At 39.5% G+C, this 26,098-nt stretch overlaps 1 protein-coding gene across 3 annotated transcripts in view; it reads right to left on the bottom strand.

Annotated features, from left to right (window-relative positions):
- TNFRSF19 (TNF receptor superfamily member 19) overlaps nucleotides 1-24,040 on the bottom strand; it is a 90,674-nt gene extending 66,634 nt beyond the window's left edge. The window contains exons 1-4 of one of the 3 annotated variants that reach the window (XM_059377774.1): nucleotides 23,603-24,040; nucleotides 16,906-16,995; nucleotides 3,653-3,758; nucleotides 2,093-2,203 (exon numbers count right to left, since the gene is read on the bottom strand). In XM_059377774.1, the coding sequence (XP_059233757.1) occupies nucleotides 2,093-2,203; nucleotides 3,653-3,721 (180 nt within the window). In that variant the 5' untranslated portion in view covers nucleotides 3,722-3,758; nucleotides 16,906-16,995; nucleotides 23,603-24,040. Of the gene's footprint in view, nucleotides 1-2,092; nucleotides 2,204-3,652; nucleotides 3,759-14,790; nucleotides 14,996-16,905; nucleotides 16,996-23,602 lie in introns of those variants that run through there. The other 2 variants (XM_059377773.1, XM_059377772.1) reach the window with 2 other exon arrangements.
- Between the last annotated feature and the right edge of the window lie 2,058 nt (nucleotides 24,041-26,098).

The following is a 26,098-nucleotide window of genomic DNA, read 5'->3' as shown; positions in this document are numbered from 1 at the left end:
GAATTATTCAGATTGTTTCCCTTTGGTTGCTTCCAGTGTCATAGAGGTAAACATCTGTTTCAGTACTTGGGGAAAATTACTACCTAGAGAAAAATAATTCTTCTGGAAATCCACGGAAAAGTGTGAAATAGGAAAACTGTTATCAGATAATCTTAGGTGATGCATTCTTAAAATAAAAATAATATTAGGGACAATAGGATCTTCATCCTATTTTTTAAATAGAAAAGCTTTTTTAAATAAAATTTTTTGATTAAAAAAAAAAAGCTTAGCTATAAATACTAACTAATAAAAGATTCTGGAGCTTATAGGACTCTCATCTTCTGACCTGATTCTCCAGAGTCACGCTATATTCTCTAGATCCAAAGGATGAAGGAGAAGGAGCAGCTTCTTGAAAATGATTTACTTATCTCTCAGAATCTGTTATATATCACTCAGATTTTCACCGAGATTTGTGGAAAGAACTTTTGAGAGGTAGCAACTTCATTGTCTATTTTCCTCTGGGGCATTGTCGCATTTTCCACTATTCTGTTCACTGATCCTAGATCTACAAGTCTGCTCTAAAGAATCCTTTTACACCCAACACCACAAAACCTACCTCTGAAAATGCACCTTACTACAATCAGTAGGAGCTGAAAAACACTGGTTGAGATGCTATAGCTAACACTCAAGGTAACACAGGGTTTGAAGGTCAGCAATTTCAATCCAAATGGAAAACTCAGGATATTAAATGGCCCCACTTACTGAACACAACCAACAGAGAAAAGCCATCCACCAGGAATTACTTGCAGAATGCAGAATGCTTTGTTTCCTGCTGTTTGTGGATCATTGATGCAAAAATCTAGGAATGACAAGACTCAACTTTAAATAATGGCAGTCTCTAGGAGAAAAGGACTTCTCTTTTAAAAGTCACTTTAAGTAAAAAGAAAAATCTTTTGTTCCTTTTCTAACAGGCAGACTTTGATGCTTTATTTAGAACAAAATGATATATCCATTATCCACAAGTTACACCTTCAAAAGGTCAGAAAATAAAGCAAATGGATGTATAGCTCTGAACACATTCACAAAAAAGAAAGGTCTGAGAATATTCAAGACCCTGAAATATGCCCTCCTAAAACATACCGCTTCTTAACAAATAGTGGGTAAGATGAAAATATTTAAAATGCTCCTGGGAATACCATGTGCCTAGCATGGCGACTAATAATAGTGCTTGCATTGTCAAAAGAATGCATGTAACCCTGGTTTGGAAAGGTACCGCCACCATGGAGTTTGGTTATGAGAGAGGCTACTTCTTGACTAGCAATGGTAATACTTATTTTAAGAGAAGGAAGGTCCAGTAGAAGAAAGTAGCATTAGCATATTCTCTTATCACTGCTTTATTTTTAATTCTTTAGTAGATTCTTATAAATTAATTCAAATACACCTTAATAATCCATTCTTTCGGGGCGCCTGGGTGGCTCAGTGTGTTAAAGCCTCTGCCTTCAGCTCAGGTCATGATCCCAGGGTCCTGGCATCGAGCCCCACATCGGGCTCTCTGCTAGGCAGGGAGCCTGCTTCCTCCTCTCTCTCTCTGCCTACTTGTGATCTCTATCTGTCAAATAAATAAATAAAATCTTAAAAAAAAATTCCATTCTTTCAATGAAATATGATAAACATGAATTACACAAAATAACAAATTCTATTAGAACCTACACCTTTTAGCTCAGTAAGACATAATCAAAGGTATAGTGTAATCTTTGGCTAAAGTAACATAATGAGCCAAGAATCTTCACTAGCAATGAACTAGTGAAGTACATTCTTTTTTAGCCCCCCCACCCCCGCAAAAAAAATGTACTTTAAAAACCCAGATCTAGGGCACCTGGGTGGCTCAGTCTATTAAGTGTCTGTCTTCGGCTCAGCTCATGATCCCAAGGTCCTGGGTCAAGCCCCACATCAGGCTCCCTGCTCAATAACAAACCTCTGCTCCTCCCACCTGCTCGTGCTCTCTCTCCCTCTCACTCCCTCTCTCAAATAAATAAATAAAATCCTAAAAAACAAAAACAAAAACAAAAAAACAAGCACAGATCTGCAACTTCACCACGCATTCGATATTTACCTTAGACAACTCCATGCCTGGCCCACATTGCTTGCAGAGAACACAATTTCCAGACCGATCCCTGAATTCTTGTTGTCGACAGTCTCCTGTTTCACAAATCACTTTACATGTCTGAAAAAAAAAGTTTCACAAAACAGTATTTTTAAAGAAAGTTGATTACATTTTTTTGCAAGAAAGGAACAATATCATCAGTATCTATTATTCACTCTATCAATGAATGTTAGCTTAAATTCAGGGTGAGGCCAACTTAATTCGCATTTTAGGAAGAAAAATGACCTTCTGAATAAGTCAGTGGAGCAAATAAATCAATAAGCCTGATTCTCTTCTGTATTTTCTGAATGAGGGCTCCTTTTCTTTCTTTCTTTCTTTCTTTTTTTTTTTTTTTTTTAAATTCAGGGCTGTCTTCTTCTGATACTTTTCTGAGAGTCTAAGGTAGAAAATGACTCAGGATCTGTTCTCTTTTCTAAGAAAGAAGCACTGGGTGAACAATCTATTTGTCTGTAGAATGACTGTTACACCAGGGGCACAGGAAATTGTTTCTGATGATTGTAATAATAAGTAATTATTCAGTACAAACTACCTCCATCTTGAAGCAGGAGTACCTATAATGAAGTCCTGCAAACTAACTAAATAATATCAAAGTCTGAACCTCTCCAGCAGGCAGGAGGGAGAAGTCGGTGTGAAATTCAGGAGTAGAAAAAAATCTGGGGCTAAAGGTCTAATAATCTCTTCCTGCCTCTCTTAACTCCCCTTGACAACCATCCTAAGGAGTCTGATTTTATTTACGAGAGGAAGGAGATTCCATTTAGCCACAGAGAGACTGTAATCTCTTTGAGAAAGAAATTCCACTGCCTCCATTCTAGACAGTTCATATGGATGTGGAACAGCCTCAGTTGAAAGAAAGGAAAATTTCCCTCCTCTCTCTGACTCTCTCCCCCTCTCTCCCAGACTCCAATGTGACCCCAACTCCTCTTGCTTTGTCTTTCAAGAAGACTTTAGGTACTGTCTCTAATAATCCAGTAATTCATTTTACGTTTGCAGATAATGATCTTATCTCCAGATTAAATAAATTTCAATTCTGACACCTGCCTAGATCTTTCGAGTTAAGTTTTCAAACATTAAAATTCTCCACCTGTCTTTAATGCTTTTTGGAACCAAAAAGGATATAAATAACCATATAAAAAGAATAGCTCTTTTAAAAACAGATTCTAATTTCTTCACAATCCATGCAAGTCATGGGCTCCAAAAAGAATGTGGTCTCATTAGGGCCTCGGGTGTGTTATAGAGACATCTGCCCATACACCCAAGGGAGCACCATTGTCATGGGGCTCTGAGTAACGCTGTGATTTTTTTACTTCATCTAAATGTAAATAAAATAATCTCAAACAATTGCTATAAATGTCAAGACTGAGCAACAATCTTTTGTTAATGACCTGCAACATCGATAAACTACAATTTAAAAGAAAAATTCAAAAGACGGGATTAGAAATCAAAAATAGTTTCGGTGCTACTAAAATGACCCTTCCACCACATTCTTATGAAAGTAAAGACTTGACTCACCAAATAGACCAGTAGAACTGCGATGGTGCGAAATGCTTTTTCTTGTTCCAGGAGCACTTTTAAAGCCATGGCTCTTATTACACGTATTTATTGTTGAAGAAGTTTTCTAAAAGACAAGAAGGTGTACTTAACCATGATGACGCTGGTCACTGTACTCACTCTGTACTCACTCAGAAAGTTTACCATTAACCTATATACTAGAGGTCACACTATTTATGTTTTAAAGGAGATCACTTGGTAAAAGAGACATGGACAAGTAATAGGCAAGCCTTTCACAATTTAGGTTAGGAGACTGGAAGCTCTGTATCCCTACACATATGCAAAACTCCTATGGGCTCTGAACTCCGAGGGTACACCTAACTTTATTTTCTTCTTCTCCTTCTTCTTCTTCTTCTTTTTTTTTTTTTTTAAAGATTTTATTTATTTATTTGACAGAGATCACAAGTAGGCAGAGTCAGGCAGAGAGAGAGAGGAGGAAGCAGGCTCCCTGCTGAGCTGAGAGCCCGATGTGGGACTCGATCCAAGGATCCTGGGATCATGACCTGAGCCGAAGGCAGAGGCTTTAACCCAATGAGCCACCCAGGCGCCCCTCCTTCTTCTTTTTTTAAAGATCTTACTTTTTAAAGTAATCTCTACACCCAATGCGGGGTTCAAACTCACAACCCGGAGATCAAGAGTGGCATGCTTTCCCAACTGAGTCAGCCAGATGCCCCTATACATGCCTTTATTTTCTACCCAAGTCTCTATAGAGTGTTCAACCACTCTACCCAGTAGAGAGTTATATTCAAACAGGGACTGTATAAACCTTCCATGTGGATGTGTTTAGTCAGTGCCAAGAGGTCAAGAATGGTGATAAAACAGCAATGAATATGTGCCAAGCACTACGGGCCAGGGATTCTCCAGCTTATTAATGGACTCATTTACCTTCACAAGTAGATATTATCCTTTTCTATCCTTATCTCCATTTTGGAGATGGGGAAACAGACTCAGAGAGGACTGAGCCCCTTTTTCAAAACTAACCATGAGAGACTGTGGACTCTGAGAAACGAACTGACAGTTTTAGAGGGGAGGGAGTTGGGGGGATGGGTGAGCCTGGTGGTCGGTGTTAAGGAGGGCATGGATTGCATGGAACACTGGGTGTGGTGCACTAACAATGAATCTTGGAACACTGAAAAAATAAAACAAAAAAACAAAAAGATACACTAGTAAGAGGCAGAGAAGGATTCACACCGAGGGTAGGTTGGCTCCAGTGTCCCTAAGTCGTATATATCCTGTAACACAATCTGCTCTGTTTCATAAAGACATTACACTTGAGTCTTGGGCCTCCGGCTCCACTAAGAACCAGATACAGCTAATGTCTGGCATTTGTGAGTTCTTCCTCCAGCCAGAACAGTCAAAATAATCTATGAGCAGAAAAATGAGCAATTATTTTAAAACATCTAAAAATTATTTACAAATGATGAACTTGGAGTCATTCACTTTTCAAGAAAAGGTAAACCAAACCTTATCTTTGCGAGAATGACGTAAAATGTGGAAAAAACAGGGTTGTCTTTTTTTTTCTTTTCTTTTCAGATCCACACAATGTTCAGAGAAGAGATTAATTTGGGGGGAAAAAATGGGGGAGGGGGAGACTCAGCTGGTGGCTCCATCTACTCGGTAGAGAAACAAGGGTTCAGTTTCTCTTCAAAGTGGAATCTTCCAAAACTAACAGAGACCAAGAGCAGACAATGTGACTACTTAGAAAGAAACCAGAGCAGAGAACCAGAACTGTGGGCCAAAGACCTTAAGAAAAACAATAGCAATTAACAACAAAGGAAGCTCCGCTGTCAGGCTGCTGTCTCTCTGTTGGCCAAGCAGCCAGCCCTGGGGTGAGCCTGAGCACAGTATGGAGACAGACAACCCCACAAGACTATTGCAGCTGCCTGAATAGCTCCAATTATCTGCACAATGAAAAATCACTCTTATGTTTGTTGAATGAATGACCCATTTTGACTGAATTCAAAAGTTTTTTGGCTTTTCCAGCTCCTTGGTCATAGCTTCTTTTGCATATCTCAAAATGACCCAGCCATTACCCAGACAGCTTCCTGCTTGTGCAGGCACCAGACTGGGATGAGAAGATAAAGTCACATTCCCTGAAAGGTGTGTTTTGGGCTATCTCTTTCTTGACATGGTCCTAATTTTTTAAAATGTGCTGATTTTTTAAAAGAAAAACATAAAATCTGTTGGATTAAGCTAATAGGGAAAAGAGGGTATAAATACCAAAGCATTTACACAAAATATGAGAAAAAAGAGATCGACAGAGTCAGTGCATACCACAATCAAGCATCTAGTTTGGATGGACCATTACACTGGAATTCTGTACTAATTATTGTGAAGGATACACAAATACTGTAGCATCTTCTTGTAAAGGCAATCACTACCATGCACATCAAGTTAGAAGTTATGGCAATATGATTTTGACTTTAGAAGATACACCTGTTTTATGTAAAAAAATAAACAAGTCAAAAACCATCAGCAGTTAGGTTCATATCGGGGAATTCTGGCTGAATTTTTTTCCCCTCTTCTTCCTAAAAGTTCTTTCTAGTGTAAGTACTTCATTAATAATGAAAAAAAAATACATGTATAATGTTCTTGGAGCAAAAAGGCAAATTACATAGTCCTCCTTGAAAAGTCTATAAATTATGGGGCACCTGGGTGGCTCAGATAATTAAGCAGATATCTGCCTTCGCTCAGGTCATGAGCTCCAGGATTGTGGGATAGAGCCCCATGTCGGGCACCCTGTTCAGGTGGGGAGTCTGCTTCTTCCTCTCCCTCTCTCCCTGTTTGTGCTCTTTCTCTCTCTCTCAAATGAATAAGTAGAAATAAAAAAGAAAGTCTATAAATTAAAAGCAGTCATGAGAGAAAACCCACATAAACACCATTACAAGAAAAAAGAAAATTGAAGTACTATGATTTTTGCATCAGAAGATTTCTTTTAGATGATAGGGCACAAAAAACCTGAACGGAACTATACCCTATGTGCTGACCTGTCTTAGTCTCTCAACACACATGCTAAGTTGAATAGTTTGAGTGGGTTTATCTTGGCAAATTACCCTTGAAAGTCCTTAGCCTGGCACCTGTCCTCTTTATAACCTCACCTGCTAGCGCCCCCCACCCCTGTCGTCCCGGGTCACTGCTCTCACACCCATCCAGCGCTGCCATAGCCCAATGCCCACATTTCTCCTGAACACCTGTGGTCTTGCCCCCTTGCACAGACTGTAACCTTGGTCTGAGAGCCTTTCTCACTAAATCCCTCCAAGAAACTACTCAGTTTTCACTCTGCCGAGATGGTGTTCACAACTAAGCACACTAAAGCGATTTGCTTCCCATGGCCCGATCCGCCTTTCTGCATTCATGCATGGCATCAATCATATGGCATAGCAATTATGCTTACTGGTATACCAGTTTCACTCAACAGACTGTATGTTCCTTTAAAACAGGGACACCACCATATTACTCTTTGTATTCCCAGTGTGTAGCTTAGTACCTGGCTCATATAGGCACATAAATGTTTGCTGAATTAATTAAGTGAATAAAGATGCACATAACAATAAAGAGTATATTGTGGAAAACAAGTGACATTTGGTTGCACACTTAATTCTTCTGTAGTGAATAAGAATAAATATTCTATCTCAGATATGTCCTATTACCATGTCATATCTATAAGGCATTTAAGTTCATTGGACTAGAAGACAGAATTGAATGATACGGTGATGTATTTTTTAAAAATCCTAATATACTTTTTTAAAAATGTGAGTTTTTTTTTAAAGATTTTATCCATTTATTTGATAGACAGAGATCATAAGTAGGTAGAGAGGCAGACAGAGAGAAAGAGGGGGAAGGCAGAGAGCCTGATGTGGGGCTCGATCCCAGGACTCTGGAATCATGACCTGAGCCAAAGGTAGAGGCTTTAACCCACTGAGCCACACGGGCACCCCAAAATGTGAGTTTTTAACAAAAGATTTCTTATTCTGGAGCTAGAGATAAAAAATGTACCACTGGAATATGTCACTTCTCTTTCCTGTGTATTCTCTCCTAGCCTGGGTTTTTTATACCAAGGGGCTGGGAAAGAATTTAGTCTGGGTAGACTGTCCTGACAGCAGTTGGGATGATCTCAAGTCCAAGTTCAAATAGTTTTCTGCATGTAAAACCGAGTATGGGTAAAAAGAGCCTGGCTCTTCGCGGAAACTCTCAGGAGGAAATGGTGACAAGAACACCTGGGTTTTCAGCCCCATTTCTTAGCAAGTTCTATTTGAAACTACACATCTGTTGAGATAAAGATAGAACTTATCTTACAAGGCTGGTGTGAGGATTACCTGAGATAATGTATATCAAGCTCTTAGCCCAGTGCCTAGAACACTTAACAGATGACTGGGGCCGATGTGGTTACTGTGGCAGTTGCACTGAGAATGCAACCTACTAGCATGTGACCTTGGCCAAGTGACTTAACCTAGTCTCAGTTTCCTCATCTCTACATTGGGCATAGTGATAATACCTGCCTTCTGAAATTGCTGTGAGGAATTGGTGAGTTTAATAGCACTTACAAAGCACAGCTTACACGGTGAACTGATCCAAACTGTTTCTGGTACATAATCAGTGCTACATAAGTTGGCGATAATTATTATTATAATGACATTGGTACTGAAAATCAAATGATCCAATGTATGTGATGGTCTTTGAAGACTGTAACTTGTTAGAACAACAGGAGACATTACTCAGACGGTCACAGTCCAGTGGCCACTAACACTTTAAGACCTCTGGACCTACTAGTATGCAGAAAACATTCAAAGATGAAGAATCCATTCAAAGACGAAGAATCAATTCAAAGCCTGAACTGAACATTTTTATGTTGAGTACTATGTTAAGGCTTTATTTAAAAAAAAAAAAAAGTATAATTTTTTTCTTTACTACCGCACTCTAGAGTAGATATTTATTTCTATCCCATTTGAGAGAACACTGAGGGTCAAAGGACACATAATAGAAACGGTGAAAACCAAATAAAATCCATGTCTAGTAACTCCAAAATGGGGTGCTCAGGCACTCTGCAAGGTTGACTTAGGGTCGTATCATCCTAGGCTGCAGCATCCAATGGCCCATGGCACAGGAGGAGGACGGGAACAAAAATGATTGACAGAAGCAAAACTACATTACAAAATAATACATTTAGTGATTTGCCCACTTATTCAACACACTTCGATTAAGTGGTTATTAAGTGCTTGAAAGGAGGCAGTATCAAGCAGGGCAGGGCGCTACAAAGGTGTACTTTCGGGCAGCTCACAGCTTAGCCAGGGCCGTAGCATCTCCTTGAGTACAGCCCAGCAAGGGGGTATTTAGAAACAACAGTTTAGCTGGTGGGGTGTTATACATGTGACCTTGCATTTCCTGGAAGAAAATGAAATAACCTTGTGAAATACTTCAGTATTCATAAAAAGAAGAAAATTTTCATGAAATAACGAGTGTGTAAGCAATAATATTTAAAATAAAAATAAGAAAACAAAAGGGTATTTATTGAAATTGCTCTTTAACTTCTAAGGATTCAGGATTTGGCCCAGAGAGAAAAATGTTTTTATATGCTTCAGCATTCTGTTTATTTGGAGATGATTTATTAACCATGAGACACAAGACATACAGATTATTGGGATTATGGGTTTTCACAGTTTGAAAAAAAAAAAAAAAATCCGGACCAGATATCATCTACTAGCAATCCAGCAACCATTTTTTGCAGCACGCGTGCAAGAGAAACTGGCTCTAGCCAAGCAGTAAGGAAAAGGAAAAGGAAAGGAAAGGACAGGACTCCGGTCTTCTAGGAGTTTGGAACTTCTGCCTCACTGACTGCTTTTCCACGGTATCAAAAGGAGTGGCAGTCTTGGGAAAAACAGGCAAGCGAAAAAGAAGACACAGGAGCCAGAAGCGTGGAGCTGGCAAACATTCTGTTCAGCTGCACAGAAAGTGGCTGCTTATCAAATCAAGCTGCTCAGTCTGCTCATTTGAATGACTGGTAACGAATATGAGTGTCCTGATTGGCCAGCCTCTAGAGGGGATAAACCCCACAGGTGCTGAAACGCACTCCCCTTCTGCTTCCTTGTCCAAATCATGAAACCTGTGCGGGGGTGGCAACAGAAAGGAGGCGGGGTCTCAGGCAGCCCTTCCCAGGAGCCCCCACGGAGGAGCAGCTGAAGGCACCATTTTTTACTGGCTGGGCAGACCACTGGATTCCAAACTACAGTGGTTGCTTCAACCTACAGTGTACCTAATTGCTGCCCCCTCTTTTGCCTTGGGACCTACCTACATGTACTATGACTGACTATATCTACCATGCCTGCCGGACAATCTGTCAACGTTCTTCTGGGATCTTCCTCAACCTCGCATGACACTTGTCCTTTGTGTTTCCATTGCACCCTGGGCTCATCTCTAACATTGCAGAATGATCTTTTAGTTTTTATCTTACAAATGACCAAAATAGATTACCTAGTTACTTCACTCTATTTGCTGGCCATGTGTGGCATTATTTTCTTCAGTCACTGCAGTGGTTAATTTTTAAAATACGTTTTCAATATAAAATTAAATAATTTTCCTGAAAAATTAGAAAAATCTTGTTCCACATGGAGGCAACATGAGTTAGAGCTGAGCATCGGATGTCCCTTACACAGAACAAGTACTTTTCTAGTGTCCCAGTCTCCATCATTCCCTAAGGACACACTGAGCTCCCTCCCTTCACTCCAGCACCAACCAACCAATTATGGTTTGAGGACTCAATGACAAGAATAGTGATTTTGCTCTAGAACGGTAACCCACCCACAATATTCATTGAATGAATAAAGAACTTCACTAATTAGGGATGATACTTTAGCTCTTAGGATTGTTATAAGGGCTAAAGCAATATATGTGAAAAATATGTGCGACTATAACTTGAGATTGAAATATAAATTAGTAAACTGAAAAATTCAGTTCAGGACACCACTCCTTGAATACAGTGCTACAATATTAACAAAGCTCACTCGAGAATCCGTTATTTATTTTTCTAATTTTAACAATTCAGTAACTTACCTTCCTTCCTTCCTTTTTTTTTTTTTTAAGTAGGCTACACACCCAGCATGGAACCCAACAGAGGGCTTGAACTCACAACCCTGAGATCAAGACCTGAGCTGCAATCAAGAGTTGGTTTCTTAACCAACTGAGTCACCCAAGCACCCCTTAATTCAGTAACCTTTCTGAGAATGATCTTTAGTTTTTATCTTACAAATGACCAAAATAGATAAATTTCAGAATAATTCAAATAATCTGGATAGTTTTTCCAGAATAAATGAATTTCTTTATTTTTTCACCCTTTAAAGTTATTTGATTTATTATCTACATACAGTGTATGCAATACATAACAGTTTTCATCTCATAAAACTGTATCACCATTATGTAATAAAGCTACATTCACCTCATACATTTTTCCAGTATGCAATAAACTGAAATATTTTTTTAAAAAAAATCAACATTAAAGTAAACTGGCAGGCTTACAATTTATAAAATCAGCATTGAAATAAAGCCAATGCTATACATACAGTCTTTTACATTTTAATGGTGGAACATAATCATGAATGGCTTAGAAATAATGTCAGTGCCATACGCTGAGAGAATAAAAAATCAGTTAGAAATTTAGGATACAGCTATTTCCAAACAGGACAATAAGCCCTGGCCTCTAGCCTGCCTCTATCTTAGCCTTCAATTTCATTATGTTCTGAAAATCATTCCTCCTACATCATAGAGCTGGCAGCCTCTTTTGTAGCCTAGGAAGCTCACAAAGGCATGTGGTAATAAGCACATACATATTGTTGTTGGCTGGGGAATGAGAAAGATTTCCCTTTTTCAAATCATGAAATATTTTCTACTAAAAAACTCAACAAGCTTTACAATGTTCTGTTGCCAAACACAATATCTTCAATTCCCCCAAAGTTCAAAAACATTAGGGACCACTCACTGTCAGGCCTCTCTCTCTCTCTCTCTCTCTTTCTCTCTCTCTCTCTCTCTCTCTCTATATATATATATATATATATATTCCCCACACCCCAAACAGATCTTAACTTAGGATAGGGTTTTTGGAGACTAATTCTTTTTGTTTCTCTGAGTTGTAAACTCTATCATCCTTGTGTTCAGAAAATACTGTCAGTATTCTCGAAATGTAGCATATTGTAACCCAGGCAATTCATAAATCTCCCCCCCATTCATAAATGTTTCTCTATCTCAAAATACAAGTAGAACAACTGTAGCATCAAGGACTGGGGGACCTCCAATGCCGACACAGTGTATCTTAAGAGAACTGCGCATAACCATTTCTAAAACACAGCTGTTTCAATTTTTATTTTAGAAGTCTGGATCAAATCCAAAACCTCTCTTTGAAACATCTGAAGTGCTCTTTTCCAGTGTAAGTAGTGTCCATTCCTTCAGATCTCCTCACATTAGACATATCCAAGTCCACTGAAGAGTGGCTACATAATATTTAATCTTTAGATATACAAGTTCCTTTGTTTTATCTAATTGCTGAGGGGTCCTTGTTCTCTTTTTAAAACCCAGGTTTTAAAACTTCAGTGTAAAATGTACATATTCATAAAATGTACAAATGTACATAAATGTACATTTGATGGGTGGATTAAAAGATAGCCCAATACTGTTTAAACATCTTACTTTTAAATGTAAACATTTGAGCTGGATAAAATAGGATGAATGAACTCACTGCTTAACCCGTAAATCTTGAAAAGAAATTGTGTTCATACTGCTTTACTGTTCTTTTTTCTTCAGCTAGAAAGTTACTTTAAAAAGGCTATGAACGTTTAATAATCAGCTGCCATGAAATGAATGTACTTCACTGTTGAACTGTCCTGGCTCTCTTATCACATAAGCAGCTGTCTATTTATTTGGAGTGTACATTTATTCAAGGTGGGTATTCTCATTCAACCTGTGGTGAACATAGATAGGGCATGTTAGCCTTTTCCCGCATTTTAAATGCTTGACTTTAAATACTGACTCATCAGATTTAAAAGGACTTGCTTTTTCTTCCTACATTCAAGATGCCTGAAGTTTTTTTGTTTGTGTTGTATTAATGTCTGAATAATGGAAATAGTCACAGGGGGTTGGGTTAAGCTTCAGTTCAAAGATCTAAATAAGTGAAATAGGAGAATCAAATTCTCACTTATGTTTCAAAAGTCTCCAACATGCCCTTGAGTCATGTACTAGAGCTATAACTGGTAAATTAAACTAACATATTAAGGACAGCATATGACAATTACATGTCTCCATTCATTTTCTATTCATATGTGTGTGCAGGTAAGTGTAAACTAAAACTGATGATCATCTGAGGTAAAAAAAAAAATCATTTTCTATTGTTTTGAAAAGCCTCTTATAGTTACTTATATACTAGCAGTGCTCCTTATTCAAATTTCTAGATAGGAAAGGTACTTTAACGATGCAACTTCAAGTGCGTAAAAAGTCTTCACATGTTCTTAACCTCAAATTCAAGATGCAGCCTGGGGGTCAGAGTCAAAAGACACTCTCATCAAAGGGCAGATAACTTCCATCAACATCCCAGAAAATACTAACACTTACTATGGAAAAAATTCTCAAGTCAATAAAGTCATGTGGTCTCAGTAATAACATAAATGTCATAAGATAGTTTCATGGATTTAAAAAATAGAGAACATACAGAGCTCATGATAGTGTTCTATGTACTGATGTCAAGGTAATATTTTCTCAATGAAATTGCATGTCTGTGTTTTATAGTATTTTCAGAACGACTTGATAAATATCACCCAAAGCTACATTCTTTTTAAGTACCCACATTTCTGTGAATAATAATTAATGCCAAACACTTTCTTCCACAGTGGGACTCAATTCTCACCCCCTCTAAGTTACTGATCTTTAATTCAGAGAGTAAGGAGTGCTTGAAATATTTGTAAACTACATGAAAGTAGCTTTGGCAAAAATGCCTAAGGTAAAACTGCACAACAGAGAACATATTGAGTAAATCCTGAACTAATGCAATATAATCCTCCCTTTTGAAGAGAAGTATCTGATCATGAAATAACAGCATATTAAAATCTTCTGTTTGCATTAAGTCATGTTTAACAATCACTGTTTCCTGTTTATGTGAAGAAATTGTCTTCTAGTAAAGGAAAACCCTCAATGGAGTAAAATCACACCTTCACAAATATTTTCAGTTAGTTGTTTCAAGTATTGCTGAACAAGTCTTACGGTTTTGTTTGCAAATTGAGTCCTTTTATAAAATTGCAAAATGTGACACGGATTTCCTAAATGTATGTTTGATGAATAGTTGGCTACCATCAAAACAGATCATCCTTGAATTTTAATCCTTCCAAATTTCATCTTCAAGAGTATATTAGTAAATTCCTATTCCATGAAACGGCATCAGAACCTAGACAAGGACTGTGAGCACTGACCTTTCTGTCAAATGTATTACATGCTCTACCCATCACTGTACTAACAGATAGTGCTGATATCTACGAGAGGTACTTTTCCACGGAATGCTCTGTTTATGGACTATTTATAAGCGCTGGGAGCGTTCTCGTTGCACCTCCCCAGCGGCGTGGGTGGGTGGTCCAGGCCCGCGCACCGGTCCTCCGGAGCAGCGGGAGTCCACGCAGGGACCCCGCGCAGCTGCGAGGTGCCCAGCACAGACCCTGCAGCGCCACCGTTCCGGGCCCGGGTTAAGCCTCACGCAGATTTATTTACATACTCACGGAACTTCGGTTTTCTAAATACAAGATCCCTGCCTGGAAAGACGAAGTCCCGTCACTGCCATCGTGGACAGAGACCGGGAGGCTTTCACCCTCCCGCTTCGCTCGCACCGTGGCTTCCTAGGTTCCAGCATCTCCGGTCCCTTCTCCCCAGGCAAGACCTCCTGTCCTGGCTGTCACCCCAGCCCCGGGGGTCGCCTTCTCCCGCCTTCTCCCCCCTCTCCTCTGCCCTGGAGCAGCCCTCGCCAGCGACCCTCCCGTTCGGCAGCCGCCTCTTCCCGGGCTGCCATTCCTCGGGGAATCCACCCGGGGCGAGGACTAGGGACCGCCGCGCAGCCCCTGGCGGAGCGGGGCACCTACCTTCTCTGTCACCTGGGACTCTCCGCCGCCCGCGCTCCCCGTCCTGCCCTTCAGGTCCAAGCCGGACTCGCTACCAAAGGGGAGCACGAAAAAGGCCGGGTGCAGCGTACCGGGAGGGCTGCTGGGTCCGGGGTCCTCTCACCGAGAGCACGCCGAGCGCTTCCCGGCGCCGCGGGCTCAGCGCTCCTCCGTAGCCCGGCAACGGCCGCCGCCTCCCGCGCCCCGCCCACCTAGGGCCCCGCCCACCCAGGGCCCCGCCCGCTCCTGGTCCCGCCCCCGGCGCTGGGGAGCCTCCACTCGGCTCCGCCAGGCTTTCCCTGCAGAGGTCTGAGGCGCGGGCGCGCCCCCTGTGGCTGCGGGAGCTGGTGAAAGAGTCCCGCAGGCCGTCGAGGGCCACAGGGCTGGGGCGGGGCGAGGGGAAGACAAGGGAACACCAAGATCAGCAAGCACTTGGCTGTTAGGAGAACTGCCTGCAGCGAAGGGAGATCCTTCCTTTCCATCCTGGACGTATTTTTCCCAGGACTTTTGTACCTTTCCTTTGCCTGATTACATTCTACCCAGCACCTGCTTTTGTGTAGGTGGAAAGCCCCCCCCCCCCCCCCACGAAAACTATGTGGCACGTTTACTCTGGCTGATCAAAACCCCCAGTTCATCAATAACCTTCTCATTCATTCATTGATGTATTTTTTTTTTTCCAGCAGATACTCAATCAAGGCACACACCCATTCCCCCCACTCCAGAACAGAAACCTCTAGTGGTCAGTGAAGGTGAATCTTTGTAGGAGCCAGTGTCCACCTCTTCCACACCAGCACTAGCCCAGTCCAACCCATAGGGTCGCTCAATATGCTCAAAGCCCTGGCCATGCGGGGGAGCATAGAGTCCAGGCTCCATACCTCTACAATTGTTTTGTGCAAGGTGTTGAAACTTACAAACTTTAGTTTGTGCATTTATGAAATGGAGCTAACGGTGCCCAGTTTGCAGATTTGTTGGAAAGAGTAAAAGAATCATATGTATAAAAAAATATTTTTCAGCAGTAGAATGCTATAGAAATGTAAGCAATTATTGTTTCAACTGTCCAGTGAGTAAACCAAAGGCTAAATTTCCTCAACACAGGATACCGTGCATGACTCTGGTACAAAGAGGCACCCACTTTTTGTGTGTTGGTTTTGTTTTCCTGACACAACTGCACCACTCTTTGGATGGAACGATAGCCTGTTTCCTTACCATACCTCAAAGCCCATAGTAGCTCCTCAATAAATATTTGTTGAATGAATAAATGAATGGGTAAGTTGTTCTAATTAATTTCTGATAGCTGGTCTTGTGATCTTGAGAACGCCATAGTGATAGACCAGGTTCTTGTGAAACACGTGTTAAAAGTATGATTCTTTCCAAGTGTCACACTTCAAGGATATCTACTTCAAATCTAACCCAGCCAGAACATAAACCTCAATGAAAATTTCTTTATAAACAATTTACAAATACTATGTACTATCTTATTTGAACCCCAAGGTAAGTCTCGCATCCTTAGATTGAGAGGTGGTTTAACACCGTCCATGGTTGAGTTCAATTTGCTCTCTGATGAAAAGGGGGAGGGAGAGGTGACGTGGGTAGGTGGGGCTTCCCATCAACTTTATCAAACCATTCCCTCCCACAAAACCCACTCTCTTTGAGAGGAGTTCTGACAATTACAGCTTCCTCGATCCTGCTGAATGTCCCCCCAATACTTGGGCAGTTCTAGCCGATCATCAGGGGCTACTGCCTGGCTAGCCTGTTCCTTCATTAAAGCACACACAGAGGAGTCTGCCACATTAATCGGGAAAGAGGAAGAGAGTTTCCCTAGCCCGTCTGTGCTGTCCCCTAGTACTACCACATGTTCTGCACTAACATGCTTGTCATTATATTGAAGTTATCTGTTCATCTGAACTCCTTTCCTCACCTAGACTTCAATCATCAGAAGGCATGTCTTGCCATCTCAGAGTCTAGGACATAAGGCACTCAGTGTCTTTGTTAAGCTGGATTATTTTTTCTTCCTTTGTAAGGTGTCACTATACTCACCCTTTCTTCCCCTCTTTCTCTTGGTTCCACTACTTCCACCATGGTACAGGCACCCCTTACCTTTCACCTGAATATTGCCACAGTTGGCCAATCTTTCTCCTTGCTCGTCTGTCCAGCAGTCCTTCTTCCTCTGGCTTTTCATCACTGGTACTGACCAATAAAAAGATTTACAAGAGGTACCTCATTGTAAAGAATGGCTTTCATACTCTTTAAATTAGCATTGAACGTCTGCCATGGTTGGGCTCCACCCACATTTTCAGTCTTATCTTTCTCTCCTATAGACCACACACTTTATATTCTGGCCAAACTGGTCTGCATGCCTGGCCTCAAATGTGCCCTGAACTTCCCCTTCCCTTTGCTTTCTGAACTCATTCTCCGTATACTCACCTATTTCCCTTACTGTGCTGACTCTTTACTTACTTACCTTACTCCTATTTCAAAACCAGCTCAAAAGTCACAACTCTCATGGGTCCATCCAAGATTTGTGGACTTCTTACTACCATGATAGCACTTGCCACACCTCCCTCGTGTCCTAAGTGTCTGTGACTTAGCTTTCTTCCTTAAGGAGTTAAAAATTCTTTTCAGAGAAAGGGTATATTTTGTTCAAACTTGTATTTCTGATAATATCAAACATCCAAGCAAATGTTCAATAAACGTTTTCTCAGTGGAATTTAATCTGCCAGCTCAGGAAATACCTCTTTGATTTCAGCCAAGGGCTCTTTTATTCCCTGGCCTCCTTTTGTACTTAGAGACAGTAAGACATTATTTGGTCCGTTAGTTCTTGCATCATTTCTTGTGTGTTTGATTGATCTGCCTGGTTAGCCTATTGGTTGACTACAGAGAGAGAGAAATTATTTTTAACATACATGGACCTGTGCATCAGATTATCTGGTCTCAGGTGCCAATTTGCCATTCACTAGTTGCATATTTTTGGAAAAGGAACTTAACCTTTGATTTCCATTTTTTTTTTTTTCATCTGCAAATGTGTTGTGTCTTTGGTGGTTATTAAATAAAATAAAGTATTTAAAGCACTTAGCACTATGCTCAGTACATAGTTAATGCTCACTAAATAGCAGCCATTATTAGCAGGAGGACATCTTCTATAGGGCACCCAATGCCTAGCATCAGTAAATAGATGATCATTGAAATGATATTTGACAATGGGGACAAAGAGCATTGAACCCCTGCACTCTGGTTATTGTATGCATCTTATTCTCTAAAAAAGAGGATGGTTAAGTTAAATAAATATTCCCCACTTTACCACACTCATTCAGATACTCTTTTCCAGTATCTGAATGAAAACACAGAGCCACAACTGAGTGTCAGCAGAAGTACAAAAAGAATAATGTGATTCCTGTGCCCAATCAGAATGAAGCTGATGCTAAGAATCAGGGCTGCAAGCATTCTTCTCCCTTTAAAACACTGAATATCAGTAACAGGTTAAAGTTTTTTTTTAGGAAAAGCCAAATTGTCATGAGGATCTTCATAGTACTGTTGTTTTTAAGATTATGTTAAGGACTGGTTTCCAGAAGCCAGCTTTAGCACTATCTAGGCTGATACAAAGTGTATTTGTTTAGGATATTTACCAGCTCCCCCAAATTGAACTAACTGACTTCTTTTAAAAATAGTTTCAGGGGTGCCTGGGTGGCTCAGTTGGTTAGGTAACTTGCCTTCGGTTCAGGTCATGATCCCAGGGTCCTAGGATCAAGCCCTGTGTCAGGCAGGGAGCCTGTTTCGCCCTCTCCCTCTCCCTGCTACTCTGTCTGCTTGTGCTCTTTCTCTCTCTGTCAAATAAATAAATACAATTTTAAAAATAAATAAATAAAAATAGTTTCAACGATAAGTCATCAGCTCACTAGAAGCAAAGTTCAAGGAAAATTGTTTGACTTTCTAATCATTTCTAGTGTAAATCACTATTCCTTGGGAAATGTAACAGAATGCAAGCTAAGCGAGAATATTGAATTCTGTCAGTTCACAGTGCCTGACGCATGGTGAAAAATTTGTTGAATGAATTAATAAATGCGAATGAACATCTCAACGATTAATCAGGTTTGTCAAATATAGTTAAGAAAATAAGGGAAAAAATAATCAAGATGCTTATCCCAATACCCACTGTGGCCAATTCTAGACTCTCAGTGTAGAGCTGGGCCCAGACATTGAATGACTCGCTCAAGGTCACACACTAAGTTAATAATAAAGCTGGAATAATCCAGGCTCCCTAATCTTAATAAAATCTTACTATACCACTAGTGCATAAACCAATATACATGAAAAGGCCAAAGGGTTTATTTAGTTAGTTTATGTAATGTCAAACTTCTGACATTTATAGAACAAAGTTGTTATAAGTTATAGCACTTGCACTGATCTTCATGAGTTTATGACACCCCCACTGGCTAGACTTTTCATGTTTCTAATGGGAGAAGAAATGGACCCTTGACTCCCCTCCTCTCTTTCCTATAAATATGGCAGACTTCTCTGTGTGTGCCTTAATGAAGGAACCGTTTAGCTGGGCAGCACCCCCTGTTGCTAGGCTAGGCCTGCCCAAGTACTGGGGACATTTAAGAGGATGGAGAAAGCTGTATTTGTCAGAACACCTCTTGCAGCGAGTGGTTTATGTGAAGGAATGGTTTGATAAAGTCGATGGAAATCTCTACCTCCCCACCTCACCTCTCCCTCCTCCATTTCATCAAAGAGCAGATTGAACTCACCAAGGATGGTGTTGAACCACCTCTCAATCTAAGGACAGGAGACTTGATAACTTCTGAGGGGTCATTCCAGCAAGTGGGTGGGTTGAGGAACAACCCCAGAGCCAAAGCTGAATGCCTTATAATGGTAGAGGGGAAATTAAGCACAGTTACCAAGGAGCCTCCTTCTGCCCTCCTTTTTATTGCCCATTTTTGTAGATTGGGCGTACAAAATTATAAAGATCATTCTTTCAAGGGGCACCAAATTATTAATTTTTTCAGGATGCCTTGGTCTGGCTCTGCCATCATAGAGAAGAGAGTCTGACCAAGCCAATGTCCAATGCTTGAGTTCTGTCTAGTTGTGAAGCAGCAGAAGAAGAATTTCTGTCTTGAGATACTTTATAGCTATATATTCTAAGCTAGGTGATGGGAAACTCTATAAAAATTTCTAATAACTCTCATAAAATATATCAAAAGAAAGAAAAAATACAGAACTCTCTTTTTGGTCAAAATTTTTGTTCTAATGTTTGCTAACAATTGAGTTGGGCTCTATAAAATTCTTGTAATGGAAAAAATTAAGTACCCACCCCTAGAACAAAAGAACCCAAGATTTGAAATCAGATGTAGTCTAGTGCTGTCACTTAATTAGCTTCGTGATCTTGCATATGGTGTTTAACCTCTCTGAGACTCACTTTTCTCATCTGTATAATGGGAATGCAAACAGTGATTGTAAATTTAAATGAGATCATGTTTTAAGAAACATGGTGAGAGTTCCTGACATACAAATATTCAGTAAGCATTAGTGAATTAATTAATTATTAGTGAGTTCATAAATATTAGTGAATGTTACCAAATAATAACTTGTAAAGCTTCAGATGAAACTTTTATGAGGACAATAAGACACGAGGGACAGCTATTTGGTCTCAAGACATCTATGTTCAAAATTTACAGTCCATAAATAAATCAAAATTTATTCTATGTTCAAAATTTATAGTCCATAAATAAATCAAATTTATTCACAAGAAATTCCGCCCCCCACCCCCAGGAAAAGAGAAACAAAAGAAAACAAATCCCAAATCTAAACTAAATGATCAAATTCCTAAGCATGAAAATTTTTTTTACCCCAGGAAAAAAAAGTTAATGGCACTCTTAACATGATCAAATGTAGTATGGAACACCTATCATGTAAGAACCATATTAAATTTGTGAAGTGAAATCTCACAAAAATCGCACTGGGAATCTCCCTCAATGAATAACAACTTTTCATTAACTATTAGACTCCTCTGGGACCCTATTGACATCTTCTAAGAAAATATGTATTCCTTGAAAACACACAAAGATGGCCTAGATAATGCCAAACTTGTATATACATGTATACCCAGGCAGAAACACACAAAGTTCTGTATTTCCATGTTGCATTGATACATTAATTTTTGGTAAAAAATTTTTTTAAATGTTCTGGTACATTATGTGTAACAGTAATTGTGTTCAGACTGCTTAGAGATACAGAACAAAAAGAACAGTTGGAAAATAACCAGACTAATCCAGTTAACTGACATTATCTACTGTGGAAACGAAAAAATATATATATTTTGTATATATATACACTCCTGTAGGAACTGGCCACCTTTATCTTTTGAACTGATATTGTTCCCTGTTCAGCTACACAGCGCATTGGTTTCATTGTTCAGTTTTTAGAAAACAGACTATGTGCGGTGAACAAGAAAGAACATAAGATTAGGACTTGAAAAACCAGCTATGGGGCCTTGATTCAGATAGTCAGGTTAACTCTTCTCTAATCTCAGTTTTCTCATCTGTAAAATGGCTCTAAAAATTCTACCCAGCTTCTTTCATAATGGTAGAGTCAACTCCCTCCGTTCACACATGAGAAAAGTGAGTAGTGAAGCGACTTTCTTAAGGTCACATAGCAACTCTGTGACAGAATCAGGACTAGAAATAAAAGTCTTTTGAAGACTTGGACCTTCTACAGTAACAAAGCTACCATTGAAGCATTAGATAGGAGAGTGCTTTGAAAATTGTGACATAAGGGTTTCCTTCATGGAAGTATTATGGAGTATAGCAACTTAAGTCACAATCAAGATCATCATGAGGCAATTAATTAAGAAATGCTTTTTAAGACTGTACCTGTACATTCAGTAATAGCCATCTTTATTTTAAAATCAAATACAATCTGTTTCATTTCTCAACCAAGACAGAAGTAGTAAAGAATTAACTGAATTAATTCAGACACTGAAGTGGATTTTCAAGGACTTGACTTGCCCAAGCTCGTTTTCTACAAAGCTTAAATTAATCAGATAATTGCTAATTCTCCCTTTTGTTTTGTAATGAGGAGAGTCTGTAGCTGTTAAAATGAACCTGGTAGCAGAATAAACAATCATTTACAATTTTCATAAATCCCAAATCTAAACTAAGTGATCAAATTCCTAAGCATGTTGTTTCTTCAGGCATCTTCTCCCCTCATTACTTTAAGAAACTTAATTTTCTTTATTGAAATGTGAACATTAATACTGCTTTTGTGATTTAAAGAGGATTTTTTAAGCAAACAAATGAAAGAATCAACCTAAACTGATACCTCAGGATATTTTGAACATGCTTTGTTACATTGTCAGTAGAACAAAAATTAAATGCCTCTCCTGGCATGACTAAAAACAACAGTTAAATCTTTTAGATTAAATTCTTACTGACACATTTCTAAAATATAGTCAGTTTAGAACGGTTTTAAATAATCTCCACTTAATAGCTATCAAAGTTTTAAAATTAAGCAAACAGTGCTAATTACCCTCCTTCTAATATCTGGAGGAAAGCTTAGAATGTAATTAAATTAATTGGCTCTGAAAAAATTAATTACATTTGAAATGAGGCTCGTTAGACCTTTCCTTTTTCATCAGAATTTCAAACTAAAGGATAACTAGTCTTATCACTTATAATTTCTTTGTGGTTCAGTTAGCATAAAATAGACCATTGTGATGATAATTATTCTACCCAAATAAACCTAAAATTAGAACATTAAAGTGAACTAATGTGAACACGGAGCTCTTACTTTTCCACTGTATTGAATTCTTGCATCTCAGTGTAAAGATTTCTCTGTATGTGTGTGTGATCATTGAGTCGACAAAATAAAAAAAAAGAAAAAGAAAAAGAAAAACCCGAACAGTGAACTTTCAAGTTCCGCACCGTGATATATATTTTGGTTTTGCCAAGTTGAGTATAAACTAAAGTGAAAATGTGACTAAAAACTATATGTAGCATAGTAACTATTGATTACTCAGATAGTTTTCATAAACAGTTGGCAAGTTTTAACTACAACAGCTGTCACTATAAATTTAAAGTAAATGTTAATTTAGGAACACTAACGTCGGGAATGTTCCTGTAAATAAGGCTTGTGCTATTCCCAAAGGTTACAGAAAAATCACTAGCGAATTTTTTTTAACCAAACTTGGCACCACTTAACGCTCCCTGTTTTAAAATTCTTCAGTTTTACACATAAAAGGCTTTAATCATACTTGAATGCCTTTTCAGTAATTCCCTTGAGGATGCAAACTGCATAAGGAAATGTATTTGATAGGTTTACATCTTGGAGGTGGGAGAATAAATAAACTAAAGGAACAGTATTGCCAGCGATGCACTATACTCTTTTATGTAAGAAAACAAGGAAAGCATTGGCAGCCTGTAAAGTTCCACTGTCTGTTTACTAAATAAAGTAACCTGTAAATACTTAGAGCAATTATAGCTTGCAGATCTCAGGCTCTGAAGGCGGGTTGTGTGCTAAAGTTAGCACTCAGCTTTCTCCTGCTTGAACAACTCATTTCCAAGTAAAATTTACATGACAGATTGCAAACCCTCTTGTATGAACTATTCAAATGGCTTTGAGAATCATATTTCCTCTGACACATGCATACAACATAATGAATGCAACACTCGAGTAGAAAAATGCCTGCTTTTAATTGATTAAACCCGTCTTTTTCTTAGAACACACAGGAGAAGTGAAGTGAAAGCTCCACACAACATAAAATGCTGTACCTGCAACGTGCTGAACTCTTTCCAGTACTCACCCTTTCCACAGCTTAGTTTCTCCTTGGCAGCGCTTCTACGCCAAATGCTTCCACCGTCCCAAAAATGTATGTCAGCACAAGCCCAGACGAAACTTCAAATCCAGGAAAATAAAATTAACCATGCAGATCAAAGGCAGAGGAGCAGGGAGATGAAATGCCCGTAATCTGATCGGTGATCAGTTGCAGAACATCAAAGGCAGAGCAAAGTTTATATATATGCACGGATATCAAGAAAGTTCGCTTTCGGCAGGTAGTCACCCTCCCGCCTCCTAGTCCACAAATTCTTTTGTTTAACACGGATCACGTTGTTTTCCTCTCTCTCTCTCTCTCTTTCTTTTTCCTCTTCCCCTTTGCAACCAGGCAATACCGGTGGCTCTCCCAAGCCTGGGCTGAGTGGCTGGATCTGTAGCTTTTTCGGTTCCCAAGCTGTGTTGTGGATTGTGTGTTGGAAGCTTTGCCTAGTGCCAGCGGGTTCTGCTTTATCCCTTTCATCTCGCTGAACTGCAGATCCCATGACATCATTCAGCGCCGTGGGACTGGTAGGAGAGCTATAATTCAGCCTGTGGGGGAGTACAGCTCCAGAGAAGCCAGAGTCTGCCTGATTTCTAATCACGTCAGGCTATTGTGCCTCACGCAGTCCGGTTTCTGTTATCTGCTTCCCGGTTGGAAAAGACAGCGATTGCTGGAGCGCGATACTATCCCTGATCCATCTGGGTTCCAAATGACAGCATTTAATGGCCTCTTCGTTGATAAGAATCACAATTTTTCACAAAGACTGAGTGTCATATATTCAGAGTAGTTAAATATCACAGTAAGACCATTCCAGAAAACACCCAGGGGCTCTGACACATGGAAAGGGTAAATACTTTGAAAATGTGCCTTTAAGACGTGACACATCTTTAAGGATTTAAAGGAAGCTGTCTTTTCCTTGAAACTTAAATTATTAGAAGTGACTGTCAATTAAAAAGCGGTGTATTCAATTAAGGTAATTATTCGGCGGATAACCAACAATTAATCAGTGCCACCCTTTCACTAAGCCTTTGGGCAGGCACTTACTCTGACTCTTGGTCTTCGTCAGGGATTCTGAAAATTAGATTTTAAAACAATGTGTAGTTCGTAGATAGGTATAATTCTGTAACACCTGTTGAACATTTTAAAATTCACGAAAGAAAAGAATTAGGTAGAGGAAGGCACTGTGCTAGCCCCAAAGCTTTATGTGCCTTTAGGACTGTTTCTCACAAATCCATAGTTTGCACTCTTAACTCGTGAAACATCCCCACATTAGTCTAATTTTCCATAATTTAAAATCAAGGCTATTGCACAATATTTAGAATTTTTTCACTTGGTCCTTCACATTGGCAGATTTAATACTATAAGTTTATTTTATTTTTAGTACTTATCGAAATAGAAGATAATCAGAAATTTCACCTTCATTACAATCCAGGATTCAGTGCACTTCTGAATTCCAGACCACTCTTTCATGGAGTGAAAGGGAAATTTTCTATTTCCTAATGGAAATTTGCCAACTTTTGGAAGGACAGTTAAAAAACATATTTGAAAAAATGAGAAAACAGTAGAATTTCATCTTTCCTACATAACTTCCCTCCCTAATTAGTTTTGTCTAAATTTTCCCCAAAGTGTTTGTAATGTGCCCTCTGAATCTCCAACAAATTTTAATAGCAAAATACTGGTTTGAACAGTTAATGAGCTTAATATATATAACGTGTAAATGGTCACGTTTATTTCTCAGCATCTCTTTTATAATTTTTCTACCTCATACATCATTTCTCTAAGAGGCACAGAGCTCAGATAGTGTTTGAAGTGCAGGTGTGATTCTTTATGACTTCAGGAAAGTAGAGCAGGAAAAATCCTCTGGTATCTGGACTTCACATAACGTTTCCAGGGCTCCTTTGAATACAACAAAAATATTTAAAAGTACAAAATATTTCCAAAGAGGCATGTGCCCATTTCTTCCTGGAGGTCATCCAGCCGTGCGACCAGCATGAAATCCATATTCCATCACACAACACTCAAGAACAGGGTCTCCCCATACGCTGACGGTTGACGACACAACTGAATGCTCTGTAAGGTTCTTTGCACCAGCAAGTAATCCTAGCGTCTTAACAGAGTTCAGCACCAATGGAAATAGGTGAGGGACTGAATTAGGATTCTTGCCCTTTCACTGGAAGCTTACAGGAGGCATTTGAAAGCAGGGACTCGCTTGAAAACCAGTCAAGTGATCCTTGATTTATACAAATCTCACCAAGGAAGATGGGGTGTTCAAAATACATCTAGCGATGCAGTATCATCTCCAATGGAAGAGTTTATTCACCAAGTCACTAAAAATTACTATGAATTGGTCCTCTTGTGGCCCCAAACCCTCCCCCCCCCCCCCCACGTGTGAGATGAAAGGGGAATGAGGTTAGGGCCCCATCTGTCGCCAGGAGCAGAGTGTGGCTAAAGGCCCTCCCTCCTCCAATGAGGAGTGACCTCTTG

The sequence above is a fragment of the Mustela nigripes genome, chromosome 15, assembly GCF_022355385.1.
Source record: "Mustela nigripes isolate SB6536 chromosome 15, MUSNIG.SB6536, whole genome shotgun sequence".
In the NCBI taxonomy this organism is placed as follows: Eukaryota; Metazoa; Chordata; class Mammalia; order Carnivora; family Mustelidae; genus Mustela; species Mustela nigripes.
Note: the sequence above shows the minus strand (reverse complement) of the source record. Positions and strands in the feature narration are given on the sequence as shown.